At 40.7% G+C, this 15,923-nt stretch overlaps 1 protein-coding gene across 1 annotated transcript; it reads right to left on the bottom strand.

The window, feature by feature from the left end:
* Positions 1-1,606: 1,606 nt before the first annotated feature.
* On the bottom strand, positions 1,607-10,510 carry arl4d (ADP-ribosylation factor-like 4D). Its single transcript, XM_072561572.1, has 2 exons — positions 10,012-10,510; positions 1,607-8,702 (listed from the first exon to the last, which is right to left on the bottom strand). The coding sequence occupies exon 2, from the start codon at positions 8,562-8,564 to the stop codon at positions 7,962-7,964; it is 603 nt and encodes a 200-aa protein (XP_072417673.1). The 5' UTR covers positions 8,565-8,702; positions 10,012-10,510; the 3' UTR covers positions 1,607-7,961.
* Positions 10,511-15,923: the final 5,413 nt, after the last annotated feature.

The raw sequence follows: 15,923 nt of genomic DNA, 5'->3' as shown, positions 1-15,923 counted from the left end.
CACAATTGGAGCTGAGAGAGAAATTCAGGGATGGGATTGGTTTGATGGGGGTTAGGTGTCAGCGAAGAGGTGGAGTTATATCTGGAATGCAGTGTTCAGACTCCAGGGAATATAGACCGAGGAAGGAGGCTGTCAACCAGAATTGGAGCAATCGTTGAGGCAATCCATGAAGGAGCAGTTCTTGAGATGGAAAAAGTGTTGAATTATAATTGCTTGAGATGTTTAATGAGACTTGGGATTTACCTTGATTATCTTTGCTATTTGATATATACTGTGGGGCTTTTAGATCAGTCATTTACCAAAGTTAATACCGAGTGTCAGATGAAACATTGTACGTGTGTTGTACATTATATTCTAATTTTATTCTCATGATTGTTTACTCAAAATCTTGAATTCTGAGACTTTATTCTTTTAATAGGTCCTCTAGATCTTATGTCTTCTGCTTCAAACATAAAAGTTACTGATCCCTAGCCAAACCATAACATACATTTGGCAGTCTGGTCTGGGATCATAACAACTGTCATAGTTCAGGTATATGCTTAGGTAATTATCAGATGTTTGAGATAAAGGTGGTTTCAACTGATGTAAATGTTTCTATTTCATTTATTCAAGAAGTATGATGGATCAACTTTAAAAAAACACAGCTAATTGGTGACAATATTGGCATTGTTAACAGCTGAGCTGGTTAAGATGGGAGGTAACTGATCTGTTCAGACCAAGGAGCTCTCAGATCTAAGCTCTCTGCTGTGCTGAGTTCGCCAAACTCAGCTGAGGGTTAGAGGGCTTTCACAAGTGACCCCAACTCCACTTAACTAGGGAGGAAAAATTGGCCACCATTTCTCCTTGTGATTGTCACCTACTTTCCACTGCGCAATGTGCATGAAGATGGGATCATGGGAGTGTTGCCATAGTCTGTGATTGCATATCCTGCCAGCACTATCACACGAATGAAGAATGGGCACTTAGATGTCAACTGGCCTCTGTGGAATAGCATCTCAACAAGGAGTTGTCAGAGGGAAGTGGCAACTATGATGGAAGAAAGAAATGTGCGATAAACAATTACTTTTCCCATTTTTCCCAAAGTTAAGTCAGACTGGATATAAAATGGGAAGGCCAAACTGCTACCATGCATTTGGAACTCCTGTCAAAACTGAAATTTACCTGCTACACTACGGGGGAGGAGAAGGGAAAAGAGTCACATTAAAAAGTGTAACAATTAGGAAGAGAGAAAAAAAAATCCTGCAGAAACATAATGAATTGTAATAGTACCACTTACCATGTGTTGTGTTATCGCTATGCCCATGGGAAACTAAAAAAAACTATCTCCCTGAGTTAGTGCAGGTTAGTCTTTTGAGATTGTCCTTCAAGCATGCATGATTCTGCACCTGGCCTGTGCTGTGCACGTTCTGCAAATCATTCCTGCTGACATTGTCCAAGGCAAATGGAAAGTTATTCCATTTCTCAACATTGATACCAACATGAAGACTAATCAAACTATATTTATTCAGCCCTATAGAGAAAGTGAAAGCAGTGAATCCTTAAAGGAATAGTGATGATGCTAGGATCCTTGGAGACTGAATTGAATTTTATTTGATTTTCTGTTGCATGTACAAACATTTTCAGGACTCACATAAACAGTCTATATTTCCTTCACTTATTACAGTTCTTTTCTTCCCTACATAACATAAGACGTTTCTTTGTCCAACTCGGGAACCAGTTACACTACAGCTGCTGACATGTCTGTTGCTATTATAATGAACTCTTGGCATACTTCCCCAGAGTGTTATAGACTATGCGGTATTCTGTCTCGCACTGTACTGATTGTCACCTTGGCTCAGTTGACATCAGTATTATCTGTGAGGGACAAAGCCAAATGCTGGCCTTGAGGAAATTATCTAGGTCAACACCCTACTGTGCAGTGATATCCCCTATGGATAATTAACTTTTGGAATATGACAGACTCAGCTGTGGTGTCTCCAGTGCTAAGGGAGTCCTCCATCATCTGAGCTGCAGCCATTCACGTGAGACTGAGGCACTATCTGCTTTTCCAGGTGGGTGCAGCAGATCCCACAAAACATCTTAGAGAGCAACATTTTCAATCAATCCAAACAAATTAATTGGTTGCTCATCTTATTGTTGTCTGTATGATCCTGTTGGCTGCTGTCCTCACCGTGAAAATTGGCTGAACCACACTTGTTAGTGTCAAAATCCTTTGGATTTTCATGAGGGTATGAAAGGTGATGACAAAATATGTGTTTTTATTTTCTAAGCTTTACAAGTTAAAAGATGTTTTCAATATTGATGCAAACTTTCAAAGTAAAGTTTTGGACTGTGCACAATGCGGGACACTCTCAGATCTGTGTCAAATGAGCTAAACTTAGTCAGGACAATGATCGGGTTACTACAGTTGACCTTGATGCCACTGAGATGGGGAAAGAAGTATCTGCAGGTTGTCCTAGCCCTGACCACTGCATGGTGATTCCCACAGGAACTGCACTGTTGGAAATGCCACATAAAAACAGGATTAAACACAGCAGTGAAACTACACACTAGGATAATCCGCAAACAATCATCATTAGTCAAACATGTATAAGGGTCATTTGAGCTTAGTACAAAATGGTGATTGGTAACTACAAATTATGGTGAAGTCAATACCTTCAGGGAGGAGGAGGAGGAGGAGAAATTGAGGACGGAATTGAAGCAGTAAATCTTTTTATAAAACTGCATGTTCCAAAGTATGTTAAAAAAAAACTACTGCGATCCAATTAAGTCCTAAAAATTGTTCTCGTGTTACACCCTGACACAAAACACAGTATAATTAAAAAACACAGTTGGACTACTTCCAGCAACCTGATACATCTGGTCTGAGGAGAACAGCAAAACAATTGAAGACAGCATCATTTGATGTTGATTTCAATGATAATTATTGGCACTATTCTTAGCCAAGAAAAGCTGATGACAAAAAAATCTTAGGTTGGAAGTAACACTCTTGTTTTTCCAGGAATTGCATCCTGCCCAATTATTTTATATAACAGAAAGACAGGTGTTGCAATAAAAATGAAAGCAGATTTACAATACAATGTGAGATCTTATCAGTAAAATTGTTTGTTGCCTTCTCATCTCTCTGAACTCATAATTAATAGCTTTGAACCGTGGTGACTTGCCAAAGCACATTGGCTCAAATCTATGATTTCATGCAGTGAGATCTCAGTTTCTGGGCATACCATCTGGGAGAGGTGAGAGATGCTGCATGGATGCTAGCTGATTTGCCTAAAGAAGGGTAAAAAGCAGTCAGCTTCCCCATTGCCCTGCAAGTCTTTGACATAAATTGAGTTGAGCATCATTCACAGTAGTCAGGGGAAAGAGAGAACAGAGATATGAAGAGACGTGCACACGCACAGAGACATGGGCAAGATGCAGCATGTAATAGAACCACAAGGCAAACACTGACTGAGCCACAAAATAAATGCAAGCACAGAGACCAGGAGGAGACGAGGGCAATGTGTAAGAACAGAGACATAAGGGGAGACTTTCATCTTCACCTAGTCTGCATCTGGTGAGGTGGATCACAAGCTTTTTACTGCAAAAAATGTGTTATTATTGTACACAGTGTACATTTCTGCCCAGAAATGGAACAGTAAAATATACCCTATTTTATTAGATAAGTCAGGAACAAGAGAAAGCATTGGCAAAACAAGTCTTATCTGTCTTGTTATCACTGTCTTCTTAACACTCTCCTCTCTCCAAATTTTCACAACACTTTGAACAATGGTCAACTAATTTTCCCAGTAACCTACCTTCCAAATTATTCCAAATATTTAGCATTCTTTGACTACAAAGAGTGCATTTTCTGATATCTGTTCGGCTTATTTTGGTGTGGAAACACTTTATATGTTCCCTAGTCCTACCTTTTACCATAATCTGAAATAAGAATCTCGGTTTATCTGATTGGTACCATTAAATGTTTTATATTATAGTGTTACGGATCAGACCAATCCCCCTCTAGGCAGGCTAGACCCCAACTTTTTCTTATTTTAAAAGGTAGGCATAAGGTGTTGTGTTCTGGATTCAATTTGATTGGCCAAACTACCAGGCTTGAAACAAAACACATTTTATTCATACACTGCAATTAAAATATAGACAACATAAAAAAGAATTGGCTTAACTAACTATCAAAATGCTAAACAAAGTAATATATATTAACTACTAATTAACTGTTCCAATATAGTAACATCCCATAAACACACCCTTAGCAAAGACAACTTCAATCAAATTGATTATCTCACATACAATTCTAGCAGCAGGAAGAAAACCCCAGCTTTTAGCTGGAAAAGAGAGGAATAAGAGATTCCACATCTAGTCTCAAGACCACAGTAGCAGCTACTGAAAGCTAAAACTAAAATTTTGGTTCCGTGGGAGCTTGACCCCACCCATTCAGGCTGCTTCTATTGTTCCAACTTTAAAAGAAACCCCCAAGCCTCAAAGCTGTTTACTTTATTGGCTTGAAGCAGACCACTCCGGACCTCTGCATCAACCTCTCTTCATTAAAAGGACAAAATACACCTCTTTAAAACCATCGTACATCACTATATCCTTTGACAACATCTGTTTATAACTGAATTCATTACTCACTTAACATTTTCTTATCTGTTTTTATTCCTTTCATATTCAAGATGAGATTCTCTGTTGCTTTCCAATGCAAACATTTTTGAAAGTTGTGATAGGACCGAACACAGATTTTTAAGGTTGGTCTAATAAACTGCAGAGTTCCAGTCTGCCATACATAATTGTTCTGGCCATATATGAGTGTGCTATGTGTTGTACTTAGCGACTTAAAGAAGAATCTGGCTATGTGTTGAGTCAATTTCATTATTTTCATAGCTCACATTTTGTGACTTGTGTAAATGATTTGCATTTAAATTGCCCGCCTATTCAATTGCACACCTGTTCAATTGCAAAGATAATTTAAATTATTTTGTTGCATCACTGTCCTGACTGTTCTGCTTTGCAATGGCAGAATACTGGAGCATCTTCCATTTGGTTTTGGTAAACAGATCTTTCATGAGGATTAGAACCACTATAGATTAGAGCATTGATCCTGGTGGATCTCCATTCAGTACCCAATGTTACAACTCCCAAAAATACACTTTCTTTTTAAACAGTTTTAAAAATTTTTTACTTATATCGTTCATGTCAGAGGGTTAGAGTGTGCAAGAGGCCAGATTGAACTTCAAATTCAGACTAGATTGTGGGACAAAAAGTTCCTCTATCTGCTGGCTGTAAAAGTATTTGCAAAATCAGTGTGAGCAAGCTCCATTCAGTTCGTAATGGACATGTTTGTATCTTTTTAAATATGTATTCATCGGGTGTGGGCATCACTGGCTAGGCCAGTATTTATTGGCCATCCCTAATTGCCCAGAATCAACCACATTGCTTTGGGACTGGAGTCACAGATAGGTGAGGTCAGCAGATTTCCTTCCTTAAAAAGGAGATTAGTGAACCAGATGGGTTTTTCCTGACAAGTTTGATAGCCATCATTAGACTATTAATTCCATATTTTTAAATGGAGTCCGAATTCCACCAGAGCAGGACTCAATCCTGGGCCCCCAGATCATTACCAGGGTCACTGGATTAATAGTCTAATGATAATACCATTAGGCCATCGCCTCCTCCACAATACAAAATGGTCCCTAGCTCACTCTACGTCATTCAAACAAGCTTATTAAATGTCGGAACTGTGAAAATAAAATGTACAGTGGTTCAGTAGAAGGTCCTTGTCCACAGCATGGAAAATAAAGGAAGAGCTTACAATGGCATTCATCTCTTTCCCTGGCTTGGTAGTGTTTTATGTTAAATTAGTTGTCTGAAAAAAAAAATTGAATTGTTTTGTTTCCAACCACTAATGTTTTTTACTGCAATTAAACAGATGCTGACAAAAGTCCAAATTATAAATGCCCAAAAACAGATATTCCATTATTCATTTACCTTGAAACAAGCAAGATTTGCCATTTAAAAAAATCATGTCCATCTAAAACCATGCTTTTTTTAAAATTAAAGTGATTATTTTATTTTTGTCCATTATTTTACTGATAGTAGACTGGGTTAGTTTCAAATGGAAGCCCATTTGGCTGGCAATTACTTCAGAATAGCAGCAGCAGCAGCAAATTACACCCCTAGCTTTATTCAGGGTAATTGCTAGCCTTAAGACCCCTAATGTAACAAGTGCCTGTTACGCTGACTTCATAAATTAGATCTCATTTAATATTTTAGCTACACGCAAGTAAAAAGAGAATTTATATGCGCCCAGCACATGCTCTCAAAATTGTTGCTGAAAGTATTCACTAATGAAAGTTGCTACTTTTCAGCTCATCCTTTTTACTTTCTGAATTGAGGTACAAGTATGATCTAAAGATAGTTGAAAGAAAAACACACTAGGGAACAGTTTTGAAATAGAAGTAAATTAAGAATTAAGGAAAAAAAAACATGTTTTAGCATTTCATTTTAACACCAAAGACAACTCTTTATTAAAAAAAACTATCAAAGTACAAAAACGATATGTACAAATCACCGTTTTGTTTCACAGCTTAAATATTTCTGCAAGGTCCAATTTTTCAGTACGAAAGCCTGAGTGAAACTCTTTTAACATTGATAATTCAAATGATTTCAAATGAAATGTGACATTGGAATCTTCTTTTGCATTAAAGCACATTGGCTCATGTGTGCTTCATATCAAAGGCTACAGTTTGACTGCAGCTATTAGTTTCAAGCAACAGACCCATCACTAAACTGCTAGCTGCCAACCAGATTATAGTAAGGAAAGCCACAAAGAATTTGTTGCACATATTTGGACACATGTAGAACTCTGGTAAGAAAAAAAGTGTGAAGGCAGCTCCCATTCACAATCTCAACCTCAACCTCAATAACATTTCTCTCTGCCTTGGCACCTTGAAAATGCAGCTTCAGACCGAGCAACAGTTTCATTGCAGCTAAAGCTAACTTCAAGAAGACGTGAAGAAACCTTCTAGGAGAGAGCTCACATCATTGGGATTTATTAGATTTGGGGGTCAGGCTGAAACTGCTTCACATCACAGAATGTAGAAGCATTACTGCACTCCAATACTCTGAAATACTGCTTTCGGTACTCCCATTTAACTGGGGCGTGTAGCTGAATGATACTTTCAGACCAAAACAAAAAGTACAAAGTGCTTCCCTCAGTCCATTTGTTATTTTTGCAAACACTTGCAGAACTAAACATCTTTTGTAACTTCGGACAATCATGTCCTTGACTTGCACATCATCCATCTACAAAGAGCTACACAAGTTTTAAACACTTTATACAGTGGCGTAAGAACAATTCACCATGTTCCAGTCTTCTGGAGTTAAGAAACTAAGAATTTTGAAAGAGAGAGAAGCAAGATAGTGAGAGAGAAGAAGGATATTTCAGTTCTCTAACTTTCCAGGCAATTTTCAGCAATCAATCAATCATCCATCAATTTACATATAAAGGGGCTATCTGGGTACAACCAAATCATTACAGAAATTTGTAAATGCAAAATCAGAATGAATACTCTCCAGAAGGCTGAGCATCATAATTGTAAGCATTAATCCCCAGTTTTCATATTTCCGGTAAAATATCAGTCGGTCTCTGGTTGGGGCTGGCTTGTAATCAGTTCAACTCCTCACCAAACATCTACAAGGGACCTACTTGTCCTTGTTTTATTTTGATCCTATTATTTAAATAAACAGTTAGGTTGCAGGGTTGGTGTTGGTCATTGCTGTTGTATATGCTACAATGCGTCTGGAGGAAAAAAACAGTCAAAATTTGGATCAGCCCAAAAAAACTTGGAACTTATATTTTTGGCAAGTTGTGTGCTTCTGACCATTTAGTTACTCCTTTTAGGAGACTCCATTGATGAGCTATTCAAATCCATCTTAGCTGATTCTGGAATAAGGTCCACAGTTCATCTCTTTCTCTTCTGATGCCTGATCATCTTCTTCCGTTTAATAATCATTTCGTACAACCTCTCCAGACCTTGTTGCAGGCCCTGCCCGTTCACTGCACTGGAACTCTGAATGTGGTGCAGAGTGGATGCACCCAGCTCATTCAAGCTTAGGGACTTCTCCACCTCAGATACAGAGAGCGCCCCCACCAGATCTTGCTTGTTGGCAAAGATTAATACTGGCACTCCTTGATTTTCTGAGCTCTTGGAAATTTTATGAAGTTCAGCCTTGGCCTCCTCCATCCTCTCCGTCTCAGACGAGTCAATCACAAAGACAATGCCATCGGTACGTCTGGTGTAGGATTTCCACAGCGGCCTCAGTTTCTCCTGGCCACCAACATCCCAGACCTGGAAAGTGATGGCCCTGGAGTTCCCAACCAGCACTTTGATTTTTTCAGTGTTGAAGCCTTTTGTAGGAATGGTGTTGACAAACTCCCTTAACTTCAGTCTATACAACAAAGTGGTCTTTCCAGCTGAATCCAAGCCAATCACCACAACATGTAGGGACTGGAAGGGAGGCAAGAAGGTTCCGTTAGGTGTCAGCTCAGACAGCTGGTTCCCCATTGCCAACCAAATATCTTCACCTCGCCTTTATAAAAAAGAACACCGAGTGTTAATGGCCAGTATCCTTGTTTTGTAGACCTGGAGGGTGTCGCCTCTTTGCACCGTCTTCAAAGCCAATCGGTCACGGTATGTTTTGGGCTAATTTAAAAAAAAGTTAACATCTGGTTAGTTTAAATGCTGCCTTTTCCACATTAAAAGCTCACACTGAAACAGACAGCTTATTCCTGAAAACTCGTCTGATTAGTAAAAGAAAGAATGAATTTAAAACATTTTACATGGAAACTTTCCTCAATCTTTGAGAGTGTCGTTTTCAATATAACCTGTCGATGCAACGGCCATTATTTTAGTGTCGGCACAGGGAGAAGGCCGTGCACTTTACCAGTTTGGGGTTTCCTATGGTAAAAGAGAATGCAGGTCTCTATATTTTAAAAAGGCGAATCAATACATTGACCAACATTTAACAGATCAGAACAAACGAGATTCCTCATTTGACTGCCCCGAGGAGCTGCGGCATTTTTTTATTCCCCTGTCTGTGTCACTCACCATCGAGCCGGGTTTACTTAGATTCCTGGCATTTTATGTGTCCAAGTCCTTCAATCCCTGTTTATTCACTGATCACGCGCTTCCTGATTATACTCAGCAAGAATCCATTAGGGTCAATGTAAACCAAACACGGAATTAACACATCAATCTCCACTGCTGTACCCTACACAGAGGCTTTGAAGGGTTCTTCCAGGCCTGGCTTTACACTGAGCACCAGCCTGCATTGACACACCGCACGGTCAATTCATTTGGATTTTTTTAAAAGGGATTTAATGTGGGCGTCGTATTACTTCTGTAACTCCCCCCCCCCCCCCCCCCCCATCAGGGCGATTAAAGCAAATTTCTATTCCCAAATATCATCAATGTGAGGGAGAGTTTAGACAGCAATAAAATGCATCTGAATAAAAGTCACTAACTACAGCTTTCCACACACCACATTTTTTTCAATTATCATAAGTGTCTAATTCGCAACAACACCGGGCTTTACTGGCAAGCTTAACTGACCAGCTTGGAGCTGATCAAGGCTGGGACAAAACAGGTTTTGATTTTAATGTGAGCACATAAACCCAGAGGCCAGGGTATGAAGGCACCCCAGAGACCCCGAGTCTGTGAGAGAAAAAAAATCAACTGGGAGATGCAACATGAGACCGAATAGCAATGATAATAAACAACAAACTTCATTACCCCTGCCTTCTGAAATACCGCAGTTAAAGCTCACGAATTTACCAAAAACGCATGAGTTATTACACAGGTAGCCAACTATTGACAGGTATACGATCCCGGTTAAAATAACTATAACTCCACTCTGAGAGGGAGCAGGCATTAAATATTTGAGAACAAAATTTAACTGAGGTCAATCGACAAGTGCACGTAGTGAGAGGGGAGACCGATTTTTAAGCATTACCTTTGTCCTGTTGGAGTCGAGCTGCTGTGGTGGCGCTGGTAAAGATTCAGTAGAGAATGCTAAAGGCAGCAGTTGGTTAGGCACTTTCTAGACCTTCCATAAGAGCTGACACATTAGAGAACCACCCCTTAGCTCGGGATTTCTCTGTGTAACTCGCTCACACAGTGTCAAATGCAACACATTCTCCTTTGACGTCGCTTTAACCCGGAGCAACACCCTCAAAAGACACTTCTTAAAGCGGCCCCATCCCTCCTTAACGTCAACAGTGTCCCTCCCAGGCGCTGATGTCAATGCCTCTTCTCTACAAAAAAACCTGACAGCTTTATGTAGACAGTGCCCCAGGCAAAATAGACATCTCCCTGTGATAAGGAGCTATGAAAATGAGAGTATCGCGATAAGTCGTTCAAAACGTAAGTAAGGAATTATACCTGTGCTGATCAGTTCACCGCAAAGTATTCTCTGCCTATGCACCCATTTTTTGTTTAACTGCAACAGCTCTGTGGATTCTGACTGATCGGAATGGTTGGAGAAATTGCACTGGTGTAGGATTGTGCACAGATGCTGTCCACCCTAGCCTGCTATCCCTCAGGTCATTGTCATTGGAATTACTGGGTTCTACAAAAGTAGGTTGTCCCAATAAGTAAAAATAATGAACCGCAGATCCTGGAAATCTGAAACTGAAACAGAAGTTGCTGGAGAAACTCAGCAGGTGACCCTGAGCAGGTTCCTGAAGAAGGGCTTATGCCCGATACGTCGATTCTCCTACTCCTTGGATGCTGCCTGACCTGCTGCACTTTTCCAGCAACACATTTTTCAGCACTGGACCCTGAACATTGACTCTGCTTTCTGTCTCCACAGACATAAAACATAGAGCAATACAGCGCAGAACAGGCCCTTCGGCCCTCGATGTTGTGCCAACCTATAAACTATTCTCAGCTTGTCCTCCTACACTATCCCAAAATCATCCACGTGCTTATCTAAGGATTGTTTAAATCTTCCTAATGTGGCTGAGTTGACTACATTAGCAGGTAGGGCATTCCACACCCTTACCACTCTCTGCGTAAAGAACCTGCCACTGACATCTGTCTTAAGTCTATCACCCCTCAATTTGTAGTTATGCCCCCTCGTACACACTGACGTCATCATCCTAGGAAAAAGACTTTCACTGTCTACCCTATCTAATCCTCTGATCATCTTGTATGTCTCTATCAAATTCCGTCTTCACCTTCTTCTTGCCAATTAGAACAGGTTCAAGTCTCTCAGCCCTTCCTCATAAGACCTTCCCTCCAGACCAGGCAACATCCTGGTAAATCTCCTCCGAACCTTTTCCAATGCTTCCACATCCTTCGTGAAATATGGGGACCAGAACTGTACACAATATTCCAAGTGTGGCCGCACCAGCGTTTTGTACAGTTGCAGCATGATATTGTGGCTCTGGAACTCAATCCCTCTACCAATGAAACCTAACACACCATATGCCTTCTTAAGAGCACTATCCACCTGGGTGACAACTTTCAGGGATCTATGTACATGGACTCCAAGATCTCTCTGCAGATCCACTCTATCAAGACATTGCCTGAGCTGCTGAGTTTCTCCAGCAATTTCTTTGTTTGTCCCACTAATTGTTGAACTTGGATTGACCAGGGACAGAATGAACTGTAGCCATTAAGGAGGCAGCTCACCACCACCTTCTCGAGGGGAACTAGGGACAGGCAATAAATGCTGACTGTGTTGGTGCCCACATCCCATGAGTGAATTTTTGAAAAATAATTAACCCTACAGTGCCAGAATCTCCATGGAATCCTTTACCCCAAGGCTTTCTTTGCTCTTAAGGATTTCAGTCCATGTCAGTGAGGTTGAAGAGTCACCCAATCTGACAATAATGGCATGATTTCTAACGCACTGACCGTACCTTTTCAAAATGTCACAAAGTGCTTCAATGTCATTCCAATTCTGTCCCCATCTTTTATGCAACAATGTACTTGAACTCTGTAATCAGATTCCATCCCTTGCCACAGACTGCAATTAAGAGACATGGTGTGACAGTGGCACACCAACCACCCTCATTCTTGCAGCCTCTGCCATGGTTACCAGGGTCATTCTCAAACAATACTACTTCCTTAATCAGTTGATGAGAAACTGCTTATGCCTAGTTACCTGTTAACAATAACTACAAATGTACAACCACCTGATGAAGGAGCAGCACTCCGAAAGCTAGTGCTACCAAATAAACTTGTTGGACTATAACCTGGTGTTGTGTGATTTTTAAGTTTATACACCTCGGCACCTCCAAATCATATTTGTACTTAATTAACATATTAATCAGGTAAAACACAACATAGAACTGTCAAGGAGCTACATTTGACACCAAGTCATATAAGGAGACATTATAACAAGGGGCCAATTGTATGGCAGGTTTTAAGGGGGAAAGAGATGGGTTATAGATGCAATTCCAGAGTCATATGCAAAGCCACTGAATGTGGCAGAGCTAAAATTGTGGATTCACAAGAAAACACGTTTGGATGAGTGCACTTTGGAGTATCTTACAGCAAGAGGAGACTGCAGAAATAGTGAGACATAATGCCACCGAAGGGGTTTAACTACAAGGAAAGGCAATTTTAAAATTAGTTGTTCAATCAGAGCCAAAAAGAAAATTTTGCAATAATTGCTTTTCCTAAACCAAACTGTTACCTCTGGAGCTCACTCCTTTGACACTTCCCACTTCACATCCACACAGTGTCTCAGGAGATTTCAATCAAAGAAGTGTTCAGGATTTACCCGAATGCTGACACAGAATTCTGCTTCACCTCCACTCGTTCCGACACCTCCGTGTCAAAGATCCACTGGCCTGATGCTCTGTGCTCAATGAACTCCACTTCCTCAAAGAAAACTGGTCAAACTGAAGCCATTGAGTTTGGTCCTTGCTCTGATTTCATGCCCCTCACTGCTGGCAGTTTCAGGCTGAACCAGATTGTTAGCAAACTCAGCATCACACCTGGAGCTGAGCTGACCCGAGCTTCCGTCCTCTTTAGCATCAAGTTTATATCCGCTGAAGCTTTGATTGTTCCTGCAACCTCAGTCCTTCTGGTTATGAAACTCACATCCATGCTTCTGTTATTTCTAGGCTTGACTGTTTTAGTACTCTTCCGTCTGTTTTACTAATGTCCACCTTCCGTATACTTGACCTCACCAACACTCTGCAGCCCATATCCTAACTTGTACTGTGCTGCAAATATATCACCCCTGTACATACTGCCTGCATTGGCACCAGCTCCACCAGTGATTTTAAAATTCTTATGGCCTTGTTCAGCTCTCGCTATGATCTCACCCTTCCCCCTCCTCCTTCAGCCCTCCTAAAACTCTATGTTCCTCCTACGTCAGGATGTGTACATTGCACAATCCCCACACTCTACATTATTGGCAACACTGACCACTAAACTCTGAAATTCCCTCACTCTAAGTTTATACACCTCTCTCCTTGGAGATCTTAAAATCTGCATCATTGACTGAGCTCACATCCTTATATCTCCTTTTTTGGTTCATTTTCTGATTATTGTCTTTTATATCCCCATTTTTAATTACATAAAAGATGCTACGTAAGTATAGACTGTTGTTGAAAGTACTTCACTCACATTGTTTGTTAGGTAGGCAAACATAACATTTATTTTGTACGTAGCAACATCCCAATCACAGCAGTGAGGTTACTGGCTAGTTAGACTGTTTTAGGTAATATTGATTGATGTCGGAGTGTTTTTCGGGACCAACTGAGTGGAATGCTGGTTAGTACTGATTGAAGGTTGAATATTCAGCATTTTTTGAGGGTAGGATGTTGGTCAGGTATGATTGAGGGTGGAATGTTAAAAAGATCACAAAGGGAACTTTTTTGCTGTTTACATATCATCCTCTAGTTGCCAGTCTGTTGTCTTATTTTCACATTTTCTACTCCTTCAATATTTTCTAACTCAAGTTTGATATTATTTACCATGTCTTTAAATATCTTTGCTTAAAAACAGTAAAATGTCATTATTGCTTTTCTTCACCTGTCCATTTTAGAGTGGGCAACCAAACCAGTGACGTCGTAAGTACTTTTTTGCAAAACACCATATAATCCATGCCCAGCAATTAACGGAGTCCAGAGTTTAAGATCAGTCTACATAGAGGGGATGACAGGTGTGGTAGTGCAGTCGGTAAATGTGAGTTGATGTCAGCACGGACACAGGCAGCAGAGTTCTGGATAAACCTAAATGTATGGAGGGTGGAAGGTGAGTCGGGAAAGGAGGAGGTGTGGCTCAATGTCAATTCTTTTTGTCATTTATAACCCAATATCACCCAGTCACATTAGCATAGCAATGACTGTAAATCTGATGTATTTTTTAGCCTGATACTGAATACTCAAATTTCCAATGAAAACCCACAACATCCGGACCCTGGATAAACCTACTCAGATGCAACATCAGAAAATAATAAAACACAGAACATTACAGCACAGTACATGCCCTTCGGCCCTCGATGTTGCGCCGGTCTGTGGAACCAATGTGAAGCCCATCTAACCTACACTATTCCATTATTATCCATATGTTTATCCAAGGACCTTAAAGTTGGTGAGTCTACTACTGTTCCAGGCAAAAACAATGACTGCAGATGCTGGAAACCAGATTCCGGATGAGTGGTGCTGGAAGAGCACAGCAGTTCAGGCAGCATCCAAGGAGCTTCGAAATCGACGTTTTGGGCAAAAGCCCTTCATCAGGAATAAAGGCAGTGAGCCTGAAGCGTGGAGAGATAAGCTAGAGGAGGGTGGGGGTGGGCAGGCAGTATATTCCCCATCAAAGATGACTGGGGCAAGTTAAGATATGCATAGCCACAGCACTGGGCTTTCTCTATTTGATCCATGTTTAGAAATGTGTGCTCCCCTTGATTTTATACTATTAGAACACATATGCTAATAGCACTTTTCTTTCCCCAGATGTTGGGAAGGCATTTGAAACAATCATCTGCTAGCAGTGAAGAAGCTTCAGTTAACCTTCTGGCCAGACTGTTCAAAAAGGCTCCAAGTTTAACTCCCTCCTATTACTTCTGCCAGAAAAATGGCTTCTTTTCCAAGCACCTCCAGTCAGTCCACAGCTAGGGAGGAAAGAGCAACCACCCTCGATGACCTCCAGCTAACCCCGATGAATGAATGTGAATGTTAGCTTAGGGCAGGATCAACTGTGGCTGTTAGCCTCCTGGTTGAGAAGTTTGCCAATGCTTGTGAGAAAGCTCACAGCAGGAAGCACTGAAAGGTGGATCTGTGCCACAAAACATCAACAGCAGCTGATGCTCTGTGAAGAGGGGGAGGGGACACACGCACAAAAAGATAATGTTTTTTAAGTGGCTGCATCAACATAACAACTTGCATTGGTTCATACCTTTAATATAGGAACACATTCCAGAGGTTCTTCAATCAAACCTTCACACTAAGGTGAAGAACATCCCATTTGAATTGGTACCAGACACTTGTTTAAAAAGGTACATTCACACAGAGGGTCTTAAAGGAGAATACGTATCAAAAAAGCAGTGGAGTAAGGAGACAAGTCCAGAGTTTAAGATCAGTCTACATGGAGGGGATGACGGGTGTGGTAGTGCAGTTGGTAAATGTGAGTTGATGTCAGCACGGACACAGGCAGCAGAGTTCTGGATAATCCTAAATGTATGGAGGGTGGAAGGTGAGTCGGGAAAGGAGGAGGTGTGGCTCAATGTCAATTCTTTTTGTCATTTATAAAAATGACTTGGATGGGAACACTGGAGGTATCATTAATAAGTTTGCAGATGACACCAAAATAGGTGGTGTAGTGGATAGCCAAGAAGATTGTCTCAGAACACAACAGGACCTTGATCAAATGAGCCATAGGGCTGAGGACTGGCAGATGGATTTT

The sequence above is a fragment of the Chiloscyllium punctatum genome, chromosome 42, assembly GCF_047496795.1.
Source record: "Chiloscyllium punctatum isolate Juve2018m chromosome 42, sChiPun1.3, whole genome shotgun sequence".
Taxonomy (NCBI): Eukaryota; Metazoa; Chordata; class Chondrichthyes; order Orectolobiformes; family Hemiscylliidae; genus Chiloscyllium; species Chiloscyllium punctatum.
Note: the sequence above shows the minus strand (reverse complement) of the source record. Positions and strands in the feature narration are given on the sequence as shown.